At 45.5% G+C, this 14,588-nt stretch overlaps 1 protein-coding gene across 2 annotated transcripts; it reads right to left on the reverse strand.

The window, feature by feature from the left end:
- Positions 1 to 1,571: 1,571 nt before the first annotated feature.
- Positions 1,572 to 11,324, reverse strand: PPIL6 (peptidylprolyl isomerase like 6). Of its 2 annotated transcripts, XM_074864746.1 has the most exons (8): positions 11,244 to 11,324; positions 9,850 to 9,945; positions 9,224 to 9,412; positions 8,291 to 8,353; positions 7,975 to 8,122; positions 6,601 to 6,657; positions 3,217 to 3,352; positions 1,572 to 1,800 (listed from the first exon to the last, which is right to left on the reverse strand). In XM_074864746.1, the coding sequence occupies exons 1-8, from the start codon at positions 11,322 to 11,324 to the stop codon at positions 1,689 to 1,691; spliced, it is 882 nt and encodes a 293-aa protein (XP_074720847.1). In that variant the 3' UTR covers positions 1,572 to 1,688. The 2 variants fall into 2 exon arrangements, with proteins under 2 accessions (XP_074720847.1, XP_074720846.1); XM_074864745.1 differs by lacking the exon at positions 9,850 to 9,945.
- Between the last annotated feature and the right edge of the window lie 3,264 nt (positions 11,325 to 14,588).

Consider the following 14,588-nt stretch of genomic DNA (forward strand, 5'->3'; position numbering starts at 1 on the left):
TCCCAAAACTGGGTTTGGAAGCCATATCCTTTCATAGCGGTAGTCTCTACTACTTATGAAAAGCAATTTGTTAGTCAATGTGTTATTTTATAAAGAAAATACAATAATGTATTTTCATCTTTGACCCAGAACTATGAAGTGAAAATTATTACTCTCTAGGCAGTTTGTTTGATTTTAAATGTTCCTACAGAAGACTTAGTTCCTATATAGTAGATGTATAGATTGTAGAATGCTTTAGAACATAGGATAAAATCTGTTAAAGGCTTCTTAGCTAGCTACAGACATATAAACGTATTTTAGGTTAGAGAATCTTTTTGTTTTGTACCATAAGAAAAACCTAAATCTCCTCGCTAAAATTAAAACAATCTCTATACTCCCTCAGAACCTGTGCAGATTGCTATAGGTCTACGCCCTCTTTAGGCATTCAGTTAGACATTTGCTGATTTGTTAAATTCATTCCCATTTAGCAAATAAACTTAAGATTGTTACTTTTCATGAAATCCAAGAGCTTAAGCTTGGACAAAATTAGGTCTCTCCTAATACTTCTCTAATTCAGCCTTTCCCATCTTACAGTGGTGTTGTTTTGTGGGGTTTAGTGGCTCAATCGGTGAGCCAAGGAGCAAAGGTCGCTCAGCACAGGGCTCTTTGCAGCGCTGGAAATAAAGACAAGAGAGCTGCAGCTGACGGTGTCCACGTAGCCCTGACACAGCAGGGCTGGTTTAGCCTTGTATCTGCATCCAAGCCCAATGAATGAATAATCTTTCCTTTGAACTTCCAATGCACTTGGTTATGGCCTCTCTTTCCAGGCTGCATTTTGATCTTCCACACATCTTCTCTTCTTTTAACGCTTACCTGCCATCCTCTGCTGAAGCCATCCATGCCCAAGCTCTGCACTGTACATCAGTGAGATCTTGGATAAGAAATCACTGACTTAGTGTAATCACTGACATTGTGTATTACATATTTGCATCCACATGTAACCTTAAAATTTCCTGTTTTCCAGTAATTTTATAAGCAATATTTTTCTCCGTTTTCGTGGCAACAGTCACATTTTTGTTATTTGAGACCATCTGCCAAAAAAAATTACTAAAAGCTTATGGCTGCTCTAGCACATCCTAGTTTTAGCCTGATGCAGCCCAACCTGATTTCAAGGCCGTTACTTTTAGTTTATAGTAGTCGGTGCAGGATCTGGCATTCAGAGAGACCGCAGTCCTGCAAACATATTTTTTCCTCCTTTCCTCTGACATGTCTGAGTTACCATATGCAGACTATGGTATCTGAGCTATGTGGGGCAAACCTGGCAGGGCAATTGTGCTGTGGAGGTTGTGGTAGAGGCAGAATTTAGCCAGGAACAGTTAGCTTTATCCCTACAGGTGCGTATCCATCTGTCCACCTGTGCTTTAGCCATATATGCATTTTATCGTATCTGCTTGTCACTATATTAACACCATTTCCTATAAACTGTAGACTGGCGCTGAGATACATTCACAAGTCTTTTTCTATACTCCTGTAAAGGTGCTTTTTAACAGCTAATGAACCTTTTTTTAAGCCAAAAGAATGTTTCCAAGCCATTCACATGTGCAAGAAGTGCTTTTATATTTGCCTTAAGTGAAAGCCATCAAGGTCTGTAAAAAGCTGAGTGGAAAATGGTGCTCTACCTTACAGCAGGCAGGAAAACCAGCTGGCAATCACGGCTCGAAAGTCCCACAGTTAATAATCTTGCAGGCTACCGTAGGCCTTTCGCTATATGTAGGTACAGCTTCCAGTCTCTGGAGGACCTCCGTGCCCTCGATGAGTTGCCTACGGAAGGGAGAAAGTGCACATATGATCCGTCTCTGTCCAGAGACAACTCGTCAGCCTCCGGCTTGTGCAGGGCCGTAACAAACCCAGGCACTGGTTTCCTACTGACAGGCTGCACCTGCTCTGCTCTTTAAAAAGTTGTTCTTTGCAATGGATTTGCAAACGCCATCAGTTCTTGATTAAGTAGCCTCTAGTTGGCATTTTAGGAGAGGTGAAAATACTATGGCTTTATGCAACTACATTTATTTAGAGAAATAAGCATTGTACCCTGTGCCCCAGCTACAAATGACTGTCAAAAGTGACAGTATTAAAGTGACTCCCTGAGAAATATCTTTCATTTCTTTCCTTCACAGTGCCAATCTGAATCCTGAACACAGTCCAAGATTTTGCAATCTTTACGATTTTCAGCCTGTCCGGCTCCCACGGTGTGGGAGCACAAGCAATGCCTCTTGCAGGTGTCAGCACAGTGGTGGATGGCAGCAGTGCTCCGGGAAGCTTTGGAGCGTATCCCATCCCACCCCACCCATCCCATCCTGCACAGTGGTACCAAGCGGGGACATCAGAAGGACTGAGCCAGCACAGGGCTGTAAAGTGTCCGTCTGTCCTTGTCGTATGCTGTGGCTAATTTTTGCTCCCTCAGGGTTAAACTCCCACTCAGATTTAAGAGGGCCTAGCTCTAAGATCATGGATCCTGCACCTTTCAGATTACACAGAGCCAGTGGCAAGGCAGAAACTTGAGGTGAATGCCGCTGGTAATAAATATATCCAACCAGCAATTGCTTTCGGTTTGTTCTCTGTAAGTGAGACAGTTATGCTTTTAATTTCCTTTAAAAATGGTGTCTTTTTCCATGATGTGGTTACACGGAGACTGCACTGTGAATTTCTCTCTCTGTGGTAATACATACATGTTTTGCTCTCTTACATCAAGCAAACTGCTAAGAGCAATAATCTTCCTCATTACATTCCTGAAAATCTAAAAATCTTAACAGAGCCAGCCCTATACATTAACCTACTAAGAACAAACTCCCAGCATATGCTTGCTAAAATAATTTTTCAGCTCGTGAGGGCAGAGCAGAGCCCAGAGGCTTTGCTCAACACTGCCCTGTCTATCAGGGCCCTCCTTCAGCTGACACCGAGCTTCGCAGGCGTGGATGTGTAGCCACCATCCTGGAGAGGTCCTGGCAGCTTTGCCATAGGGTTTTCCAGCTTGAGCATGCCAGGCCAGGGTGGAGAAAGGGAGGGATGGGTATCATTAGGTACTTCAAATCTGACTTATCCATCCTCCCCCTGGCCAGAGGCATCCGCGTTGCAGCTGCCGTAGGGATTTCATGGACGCTTCCTCCCAGACAGCAATGGCCTGCGGGGCCAGGGCAACCTCCCGCGCAGCACAGTGGTGGCAAGCTTGGGCCTACCTACCCAAAAGCCACGTATTTTTTGTCCAGGTAGGGAGCTGGCTGGAGGGTGATGTAGAACTGTGAGCCGTTGCTGTGGCGGCCCTTGTTGGCCATCCCAAGGACCCCTCTTCCCTTGTGACGGACGGAGAAGCTTTCATCTAGGGAAAGAGTTGGGGGATGAAAGGCGGCAGTTGTATTGCTCCCTTGGCTGCTATTCACTGTACAGCTCCCTTTTGCCAACTCCTGCAAGCTCCCCTTTCCTTCTTCCCCGCTCTCCCTTTCCCTTCTCCTTTTCCCCCAAAGGTCTCATCAAGTCTCATGCGAGCCAAGTCTGGTTTGAATCAATGTCCTTCCTAGAAAGAGCTTCCTGCTACTGCCTAGTGCTTAAGCCAGTAAAGAAGCTAATTAAAAATATCCATGAAAAAGCACTCCAGGTATTTCTGAATGTCAGAGCCACAGCAACAATGCCTTCGGCTCCCTGTTGTTGGTCTGTAATGCCTCTTGCTGGAAGAGCTCGGGCACTTAGCACGGCATTTCCCTACAGCTCCGTGGGTTTATTCCCACTGTACGGATGAGGAAGGCAGGAGGCAGAGCAGATGCTCCAAGCGCAGCCTCCACTCTGCCTCCCCTCATCCTGCTGCCTGTGGTGAAGAGGACGAGATCCTCCGTGAGCACAGACAGGGCTGTGAGGGCAGGACGTGCCTGGCTGGGGTGGGATGCCCGGCTGCTCCCAGCGCTTGGCAACTTGCACGGGAGGGCGAGCAGAAGACTTCTTTAACCAAATAAAATGACAGACCTGAATAAATTGAGAGCAGATATTTAGTTAAGGAGGCCACGGTGCTCCCAGAGTGGAAGCTTAGTTCCAGGGAGAGGAAAGGAGGCAGGCGATGGGAGCAAGAGCCGCAAGGAGGTGAAGAAGATCCTTCATGCTGGCTGAGGAAGGACTGGTGAGGGAGAGAAGAAGCAGCTCTCATGAGGGATGACTGGGGAAGGACATGCATTAGGCGTGCTTGGGCTTGGGGGATGATGGCAAGGACTTGATTCCTTCTCTGTAGAGAGGAGTCCAGCTATGACGTGTTCACTGATCCTGACCTCCCTGTCACCTGTCTCTCACCTGATCACACTGAGCAGTCAAGAGCCCCATTGAGCTCTCAACAAGCTTGAAGGAAACTGTAGAAATACTTAGATTTTATTGTTCTCTGTTTTTTTTTTTTTTAAATTCTTTTTACCCTGTTTGAGTGCCCTTCTCAGAAACTGATTCATAAAAATGGTAATTAAATTTTAACTGAACAGTCGTTCCCTGACCGCTGCTTTGCGGTTTTCAAAATTACTTCAGCAGACTAATTTTGGAGTAGGATGCTTTGTCTTATGACACGGTGCTTCAGTCTGAGTGATTCTCTGTAATTACCTCAGTCCTTTCAACTCATTACAGTAAAATGCAGTTGCGTCCCATTAATTTCAGTAAGCGTTGCAGTGCCCGGACGTGTGCCAAGTGTGGAGTCTCCCAGAACATTACTGTCTGACAGAGGCATCTCTCACCGTTTTCAGATATCAAAGATATTTGTCCTCTGCTCTCAGTGTAAAATAGTTTTGCGGGAAGTACTGGGAAAGCAATCTAAGCCTTAAAATATAAAGGCATACCCAAGGGAACAACTTTCTCAAAGATGAAAAGCAACTTTTAATTTAAAAGGGGGAGGGGAAGAATTACCAATCCTCTCCTTTAATATATCAACGCGTGGAGTATGTGCAATATGGGTAATAAAATTCTCCCAGGGATACTTTCAAGGTTGACAGATTCCAAATTAAATCCACCTTATAATTACTTAAGCGATTTTTGATGCATTGTCACCTTCGCACGTGACATGGCAGCTTCTTTCTTGGGTAGCTCAGGGAAAGCACAAGCTTTGCTTGGAGGAGGAGGATGAAGCCAGGAGCAAAATGCCACACACTGGGCTGGGGCTTCGTGCCGCAGCCCGGGCAGTGTGCGTGGGGCCTAGCTCTCCTGTATGCACAGGGGCCTACGCACACTCAAACTCATTTTCCTCCGCAGACCATTTCTATCCAAAGAGAAAGTTCAAAGGGTGCGAGATGTGCACTAGCACAAATCCATAGGGTAGTGTGGCTGGAAAAGAGGTTTCACAAACTTAAATCCTCAGTGACATCTGCCTTGCAAACAATTTAACAGCCAGTCTTTTTTTTCCCAATACCAGCTTATGTTTTTTCTGAGATGTGCGTGTCCCAAGAGTCCAGGCTTGCTGCTATTTCAGGAACTCCAGCGTCAAAGAAGTGACTTTTGCCCCTTCCTGCCCACTCCAGGCAGCCCATAGCATTTACTGCCTTAAATCCCTCACACCGGGCTTTCACTCCCAGCAGCTTTCCTGCCCGCCAGCGCTGTGACCCAGCCGGGCAGAGCAGGCTGGCAACCTGCTTCTGGATGGGTTTTGCTCCATCCATCCTGGGACCTTGAGATGAGAGTGGCTTCTCCTCGCAAGTGGGTTCTTCAGCATCTTGGGAAAGAAAGTTTTCAGCTACACTTGGTGTTTCTGATCTCACTGTTGGCTGCTGCCCAGCCTGCTCAAATGTCACCTCGTTTGTGCCATTGGCAGTGGGAATGCTTTTATAGAAGGGAACATAAATCAGTTTCAAAAGTGCTTTAACTGTCATAAAACATCTTTATGGGTAGCATTTAATCTAAACAGGACATCCCAAATGTCCATGACAATTATATGGGTTGTTTTTCTTAAATATTGCAAGTTATAATGTTCTTTTTCCTTTACATTTTATTACTTTATACCAGTATGGGGGAACATTTTTTGTTAAACTTAGCTTGTGTTTGTCATTTCTTGACTTTCATGGTTTTATGTGAATTCAGCAGTAACTCCCCTTAGATCTGCAGAGTCACGTAGCAACTGGCAGTGATGCCTGTGGTGTGCCCAAGCCTGAAAACCTGCCTGAGACCCAGGAAATCTAGAGTTAAAGCTGGCTTACTTCCATTGCTTTAAATGCATTTAGACAAGTGGTATCTGTGACTGGAGATCTGTAGCTAATCCGCTTCTGCATTTCTAAGGTCCTGTCCACAAAGGTGAGTATTTGCAGTTTGAAGTAGGCAGTGGGTGACCATCGGCCCTCATTTAGACAGAGAGAAGGGGCTGGTGGAGCTGAGCCTTGGGCAGGGGACATGAGAGGAGGGGACGAAGATTACAGATCAAACAGTGTCCTCACTAAAACAGTCTGCTCATGCTAATAGAAGCAGATAATAATTCTGACTGAAAAGCAAACCCTTTTGCTTTAGGGAGATGAAAGGAAATTCCCAGGTTATTGTGTGAATAAGATCAGGTCAACAACTTGATTTTTGTGGAAATTTGCCATTTACGCAGTAAGATAGTATGTTTGTGCAGAAACATACCTTCAAAGGTGGGACCGTAAATTGACTCTCCTGTGTCTCCCTTTCCAGTTATGATGTCTGCAAGGAAGACAAAAGTAACCATCAGAGACCAGGTTTATCACAGGTGTTATTGGAGGTTGTCAGTGAGCAGCTCAGCCGAGGTCAGGGATGTGGGTTGCACATCAGCCTGGGGGAACAACTGCATCCATAACTCTGTTTTACTACTGAAATTTTAACAGAGCTTTGGGAAGAGCTCTACTTCCATCTCAAGAGACGGTCTCTCTATGGAGAACTAGTTTAATTGCTGCCCCTCTGAAGTTGGTAGCTCAAGTGAGGACACAGCATCTCCCCTCCTGGGAGAGCTCCTGCGGTGGCAGCACCCAGCCAAGGAAGGGGCACCCTGGAGAAGGATGTCTGCCAGGGGAGTAGGGTTAGAATAAGAAAGGATGAAAATGCAGCTGTGGTATTATGGTAAGACCACTAACTTGTCTAAGAAAAGAGATTAGAGAGAAATTCCTATTGAACCAGATTTTGAGACACTAAAGAAGTCTGATACATCTATTTTTAAGTTTTTTTTTAAGAAGTCTGGTTTTGTCACTTTATTTAGACATTGTCTTACAACAGACAGGTTATGGTCAGTCCTCTGCAGTAGCAAGCTTGTAGTTTCAGATTGCCTTTATGGACTGCATAGTTATTTATGGAAATTAGGAGGTATATCTTCAAATTATAAATTTAAAATGGATTTAAGCACTCACATTTGAAGTAGGCGAGGCAAATGCAGGTAAGAAATACAGATAGGTAAGATGGATGATAGACCAAAAGGGAGTAATGAAGGAAATGCCTTCTGATACACCTATCTTGACTTCCCTGGGGATGTTGGGGAAGCTGCGTGACCCATCGTTCGTGGTGCCTTTCTTGTCAGTGCCAAACTCCAGGCATAGCGCTGGCATTCAGACAACTCACCAGCACCTTTGGAAGGGCTCTGACACTTGGCTAAATGCCTCTAAATTATCTCTCCATTAAACAAGTAATATATTTACCTATGGATGTTCTTAGTGTTTTCATATTTCCGATTAGTTTCCTAATTACCAAAGAACTTCATGGAAGAGAGTTAATGTTTTCAATTAGTTTCCTAAATTCTTCTGAAAAGGTGTTGGATAATCAAAAGAACAAATTATCCAAACTTTTCATATGTTTACAAAGTGAGATGGTTAAAAGAGAAAATGTTTTCTGGTTTTTATATATATATATATTAATTACAAGCTTGTCCTGCAGAGGTTAGCTTTGTCATGCAGTGCAGATACATCTCTGTGGCTGAAGGCTGTTATTCATGCAGATCATCCCACCCCCACTTCTGCTGTAACTCGGATTTACTCAGGACACCTGGAAACACACCTCCTCCTTGGATCCACCCATTTTTCACTAGCCGATGGAAAAGGGAGTTTTTGTAGGTGAGCTCTCGGCCATCGCAGAGAGACTTTGCTCCTCCGACACACAGGGCACGGAAATTCTCACAGGTCCTGGGACACGCATCTGAAAAGAGCTGCAAATGTGAGAAGAGAAAAACACGTGTGAAATTCATAGCTGACAATGTGTGAATTTCCTAGCTGATGTCCGCTGGCCAGATTTCTGTCTCCCCTCCTTCGGCAGGTGAAACCACCGCACTGGGCGTGCTTGTTCCTCACTTTTGCTTTTCTCCTCTGTAACGTACCTCAAACAGCAGCCTCCCGACAGGCTGTTCCTCGATGGCTATCTCCAGGTACACAAACACGTGCTGTTCAAAGCAGAAAAACAATGCAGTGAGGGAAAGGCCAGCTCTCTGTGCAGCACTCGTTTCCTAACACAGGCCAGGGTCTAGCTGCCCAGTGCAAATGGTCTCAGAAAATGTCCACAGGATTGCCAATGTACAACAGCATTCCTACTATTTTGTTTAAATAAACAAAAAAGTAAAGGATGTTTCACTTCATTGTGGTCAGAAATAATCCTAACAGTGTGTTAAAGTGAACTACTGGGCAGGGCCCGCTTCTTCATCTTGCATTTATTTACATGTCTATTGCAGCCTGTACAATATAGGCAGGAATAAATGAATCTGCAGAAATACCGGCCACTCCGCCAAAATGGACATGTCTCACTCTTCCCAGCCAGACTGGTATTTGTTTTGATATGACATTTTGCTCTGCTCTCAATACTGTGTCAGTGCCGGCAACATCGCACCTCACAACACCACGGCATTTCATGGAAAAGGAGAGGTTTGGCAGTTGGGCTTTTCATACCCAAAAGAATTTTGGTACCCAAGGGCTGGGTGGTTTGTGATTTTGGAGCAGCACAGTTGCAGCACAGTCAGCAATGCGCTTTTGTCTGTTCAGCTCTGAAGCAGTTAATACGTGCCAGGCATCTGGGCTAGCGTTTGTCCCTTCCTGGCTGCCGAAGGTGCAGAGGCTCTGCTGTCCTCATCCTTGGCAGGGGATGCTCCCCACCAGCCGCTCCAGCCCCAGCTCTGGCCCTGCCATCGCGGGGCAGAAACCAAGAAACTGCCACTGCTGTGCTCACCCTCCTTCCTCCTCGTGGTACCTGCCCTTTCATTGGACAACCTCTCCAGCTGCTTACAGACCTTGTACTCTTTGTGTAAAACAGTGCTGCTTGCCTGGCTGTTTTTCAGATACTTGGTGTAGAAATCCTCAGCAATCGCTCGGTAAAGTGCCTCGGGCTTGAAGTTGCGATAGTCCCACTCATGGTAGGACCACTTGAGCAGCTCCTTCTCGTCCCCCAGCAACTGGCCATCAATGAAGCACATCACTGAGGAGGCATATGCCCATACCTCACCTCTCAGTTCCTGCATTTCAGAGGGAAAACAAAGCCTCCAAGATTATTTACACATTTAATGAAGAAGCAATCAGCAATAATCCACCACAGGTGATATTTTTATGACTTTCCTACTTTTAAAACCACAAATCCCACCAACTGGAAGAGATTGAACAGCAGCTTTTGGTGAGGTGTGCTCACACTGCACACAGTTACGTGCCCTAAAGGTCTGGATCCTGCTGCTACAGGACATTATTGTGACAAGAGTCACCTGGGTGTCACTTTGGGGGCAGATCAGACTGAAGAGTAAAAGCACCTGGAGAGCCCCATCCTGCCTCGCAGGTCTCTGAGAACGTTAAATAAATTGGGGTGGACATTCCGAAATCTGCGGATGGCACCGAGCTGGGAGAGGCTTCAGCCCTGGGGAGAGGACTTGTGTCCAAAACAACCTGAGGACGCAAGAGTTACCTTCTTTTTCTCCTGTAAATATTCAAGCCATGCAAATTCTACTAAAGGCTGTATTACAGGATCTGCAAACTTGCTTGGAAACTTCAGCTTCAGAGCCTATATTTTCAAGGTAAGAAAAAAAAATTGCTTACAAGGAATTTAATACCCTCCCACACCCTATCCTATCACACCATGTATTTCCCTCATGAACTACAACCTAAGTCACATTCTAATCCAGTTATTGCTCTGCACCCCTCATGCCTCTGGTGTAACTCCCGACACTTGCAGAAGTACATGCAAATTGCTCTAAATCCCTGTTTGTGGAGGTAGTGGGTGTCTTGTTTTTCTGTGAAGGTCTGCTTCACAAACATTATTCAATTATACTGGTACTCCCTCCGCCCATCCCTGCCTTGGGAGATGGACGTTAGCAGTGAGATATTCAAAGATATTGCTGAGCATCATCAACTGCATTTTTGCATGCATAGGGAGCCACAGTCCTCTACTGTCCCAGCAGATTGGGTCCAGGGCCTCAGGGCAAGCGAGCAGCTTGGTAAAGGCTGCAAGGTGAACATTTCCAGTCCCCGTTGCTTGTAGCAGTGCATCAGGAGCACACGGCTATTGAGATATGGGACATTTCTGTCTGTGGATTTAGCCTCATCTCCACATGGGCTATGGCACACAGGTGCCACAAGCTGAGGCTTAAAGCCAGCCCCACTGGACTTAAAAAGAATATTCTTTCTTTTTATTAATAGAACTTTCTGTTCAGCTCACAGTCTATGTTGCTATCATTCACATGGTGGCTGGAAAAAAAAAAAAGAAAACAAGCCAAGAGGCAAACACCCCCTGCAGCTATTGGCTTGGCTTGTCCTTAGGTCTGCTGATAGATGGCAGAGCTTCATCAGCTGTAAATAATGCTGGGGAACAAGCCTGGCAGATAAACTCTTCCAGCCAGGGAGGGCATAAAGGTCAGCCTTGTGCACCCCACAGTGGGCTGCGTGCAGTGTATCTGCTGCACAGCCGAGCTTCTCATGAAAAGTCTGTGAAACCCCGTGAGGTTTGCAGCTTTTTGCTCTCTCCTCTGCACTGACAGAGCTGTATTAAGGGACTTGTCATAAGCTGCCGAGCAAGTTGGGCAGAGCTGCGATGGACATGACATCTTATACAGCATTGTGCAGCTGTACAATTTCTTGGAGGTGTAGGAACAAGGAGGTGAAGATGCTGCAATGGAGACCCCCTGCCCTGAGCAGTGCTGAGCCAGGAGCCCATAAATCGTCAGTGCCTGTGCCTGCCAGTGCCGAAGAAGAGCAGAAACCTGAAACTTGGAATATTTTCTTCCCAAGAGCCGTTACCAGGCTTATTTACTTCCAGCCCGCACCGCTCCCAATCCAGCACCGGGGTTGAAGCCCAGAGATTACCTCTGCTGCGCACTTGGCCACGTGGAAAGCTGGGTCCCGGAGCAATCCCACCACTGTCACTATCACCCGCCTCGGGCCCATGGTGCCTTGGACACCACCAGTCCCAGTCTGTCAACAGAGCCCGGCTCCATGGCAACGCCAGGCACCAACACACACGCACACACACACGCACGCACGCACACCCCCTCCCTGCATCTCTGAGCCCTTCCCAGGCCTAACGTAAGCTGGTTTCAGCCCTGTCAGAGGGTGGGAAACACTCCCATTTCTCTTTTCCCCCAAAGAAAGGAAAACAAGGTTACACAGAAAGTGTGTGGCAGAGCAGAGGACTGGAGCCAGCTCTTTACAGAACTCATGATAGATGACATCAGTACAGGATCATTTAAAAGAAAGGATGAAGATCCTGTTGCTAACGGTGGCTAATACAGCAGATGCCCAGCAAAAAATGGTAAGAATAAGCAAACATGACAGCAGTGCTTCCCCGTTACTCTCCCAGCCTCTGGTGAGCCTCTGCTCAAGGATTTCCTGGTATCTTTGTGTTTAATTCCCCTTGGTGGCTCTTTTTCATGTGAATTTCTTTGCTTTTCTGACAGAGGTAAAAATCCAGCACCCACATTATCCCGCGGCAGTGAGATTTACAGCTTAATTACACCCTGAGTAAAGTGTGCATCTCCTTTTGATGCGGAAACTCCTACCCACAGCTGTATTTGCTGGGCGCTGCTGCGACATCATTCCAGCCGGCAGCGCGGGCAGAGTGGCACAGCGCGTGGACGGGGTGGTTCCAGAGGGGCCGTGGCTCCCACCCCAAAGCTTTGTGCCAGCACGGCAGCTTTGGACCCTTTCGGCTAGCACAGCACGTGCAGGAGAGGTTTTGGGGGACGGCTGTAGGTTCGGCGCAGGTTTCTGTCAGCAGGGCTGGGCCACGTCACTTTTCATCTCTGAGCAAGGTGAATTTTAGGAGACACTGGTGTTAGAAGTGACAAAACTGAATGGTGTATCATGTCAAAAATTTGGGGAACTTTTCATGACATCATGGAGCAATGCAACAATCATCACATCCCCACGGAAAATACATCTTTAGCATGTCAAAGTCCTATTGCAGATGAGACGGTTGTGATTTTCCCGTAAAAGAATATGTTCTGCAGAACAAACCTATGTTAAATACAATAAAAATTGTATTAATTTCTCATCTTAATAACAATGTGCGTTTTTTTTTTCAATTGTATATCCCAATGGCTTTATAAAGGGATAAATTTGTACATAAGCACAGAGTCAGAACCAAAAGGCCTATAGGCTCTTAGGTAGATGTTTCTGAACTACCCCTGCCTGTAAAAAAAATCAGATTGAGAAAGAAATCACAGGTTGCAGAAGGGCTTCCCATGTAGCCCTGAAGCCTCTCTGGTCCATGTGGGTGGCTCAGTGATATTTTCTTACAGTCATTCATTAGGGCAACATTTGTAACTATTTTGTTGGGATTTGCAGCAATGTTGGATTTGAAGAGCTCCATCCTCAGAGTATCCCGTGAAGAAGATCAGATTCTGAGGGTTCAGCTACCACAGCTGCTCCCTTGCCTGAAGGACCCGAGCATAAGATGTTCCATGTTATGACGTTGTCCTGCTGCAAAAAATGCAGAAAACTGAGGGAGATGAAACAGTTTGGACCACGGGACATACTAAAATCCTGTGGTAGAGAAGGCAGATTTAATTTACACACAGGTACTGGGTGGCAGCAGACAAGCCGAAGCGTGACAGTAGGCAACCACAGCAAGCGGCATGTGCAACTGCAGCCACACTTTGTAGGCTGTGGCTGAGGGATGCAAAGGAAAACCCCCTCCTTCCTCCTCCTGAGGGCCAGCACTACGACCACTGGAGCCTCTGCAGGCTGTGACAAGCCAAACCTAATTTTAGTAGCCAGACCATATGGCTTCCGCTATAGCCAAAAAAGTCTGTAGCAGCCTTATGTAAAGTCAAGAAGAGAAGCAGCATACCCAGAGTCAAATATAAAATCAGCAACGCTTCAGAAAATATTCGCTACCTATTTTTCTCTACATCCATATTTTTAGCTCGATACAGATTAATACAGCTAAAGTTTATCTGGCCTTTTGAAATGTCTCTTTCCTCCTTTTTGTACTACAAAACATAAGTATTAAAGCCAGAGCAATCCACTGCATATTATTTTCAAAAAAAGAGATTGATATGTGCATTTCCTAAGTGTGCTTAAATTTACACACAAATTCTCTTCCTGAAATTTAATTCTGCACGTACATATGGGTCCTGTTATACCTTTTTCTTTTTTTAAAAAAAAAAAAAATTAGCTTTTTTTTTTTTTTTTTTAACTGATAATTTCTAGGCATGGAATTTCTCACTGTCCTTGTGGGCAAGAAAGCAAATTAACTATAAACATGCTGCTAATAGTCAACTAATAGTCAAAGTCCAGAAGAAAAGCAACAATTAGCCAAACAAGCTTAATGTTATCAGCCAAGTCAGTAATATCACTAGCTGTACAGGACTGTTTTCTGCAAATTTGTGATGGCCTTTTTTTAAAAAAAAGAGCAAGCCAAGAGATACTGATCACTTGCTGTCTTTATCCATTCTGGCTTTTATTTCTCCCCTTCTTCTCACATGACTTTGTAATTCAGGTACATTAAAATCTATTCAACAGGTTGCCAATTATGAAAAGTATATATATCAAAATCTTAAACTGGATGATTATTATTCATTTCAGCCTCTTTTTGCTACCTGTTTATGATAATACGAGGTTGTTCTGCAATCTTACTCATATTTCTTAGATAAACATAAATGTTTTGCTGGTGTTAAGAGTCAGACGGCAGTTTGCTGGTACCGCTGTGCTCCGTCACAGAATCACAGAATTGTCTAGGTTGGAAAAGACCTAGAAGATCATCCAGTCCAACCATTGACCTAACACTTACAGTTCCCAACCACACCATATCTCTAAGCGCTAAGTCAACTTTACTCTTAAACACCTCCAGGGATGGGGACTCTACCACCTCCCTGGGCAGCCCATTCCAACGCCTGACTACCCGTTCTGTAAAGAAATGCTTCCTAATATCTAGTCTAAACCTTCCCTGGTGCAACTTGAGGCCATTACCTCTTGTCCTAACACTTGTTACTTTGTTAAAGAGACTCATCCCCAGCTCTCTGCAACCTCCTTTCAGGTAGCTGTAGAGGGCGATGAGGTCTCCACTCAGCCTCCTCTTCTCCAGACTAAACAACCCCAGTTCCCTCAGCAGCTCCTCGTACGACATGTGCTCCAGACCCTTCACCACCTTCGTTGCCCTTCTCTGGACACGCTCAAGTAATTCAATGTCCTTTTTGTAGTGAGGGGCCC

The sequence above is a fragment of the Strix uralensis genome, chromosome 3, assembly GCF_047716275.1.
Source record: "Strix uralensis isolate ZFMK-TIS-50842 chromosome 3, bStrUra1, whole genome shotgun sequence".
Classification (NCBI taxonomy): domain Eukaryota; kingdom Metazoa; phylum Chordata; class Aves; order Strigiformes; family Strigidae; genus Strix; species Strix uralensis.

Bases quoted from the DNA above. Each gene is read 5' to 3' on its own strand.
- PPIL6 (XM_074864746.1), bottom strand. From the start codon at position 11,324: ATGGGCCCGAGGCGGGTGATAGTGACAGTGGTGGGATTGCTCCGGGAC. The intron at 8,354-9,223 runs GCAAGCAGCACT...TGCTTTGAACAG, and splicing joins AGTATCTGAAAAACAGCCAG to CACGTGTTTGTGTACCTGGA. The intron at 8,123-8,290 runs GTACGTTACAGA...TCACATTTGCAG, and splicing joins TCGGGAGGCTGCTGTTTGAG to CTCTTTTCAGATGCGTGTCC.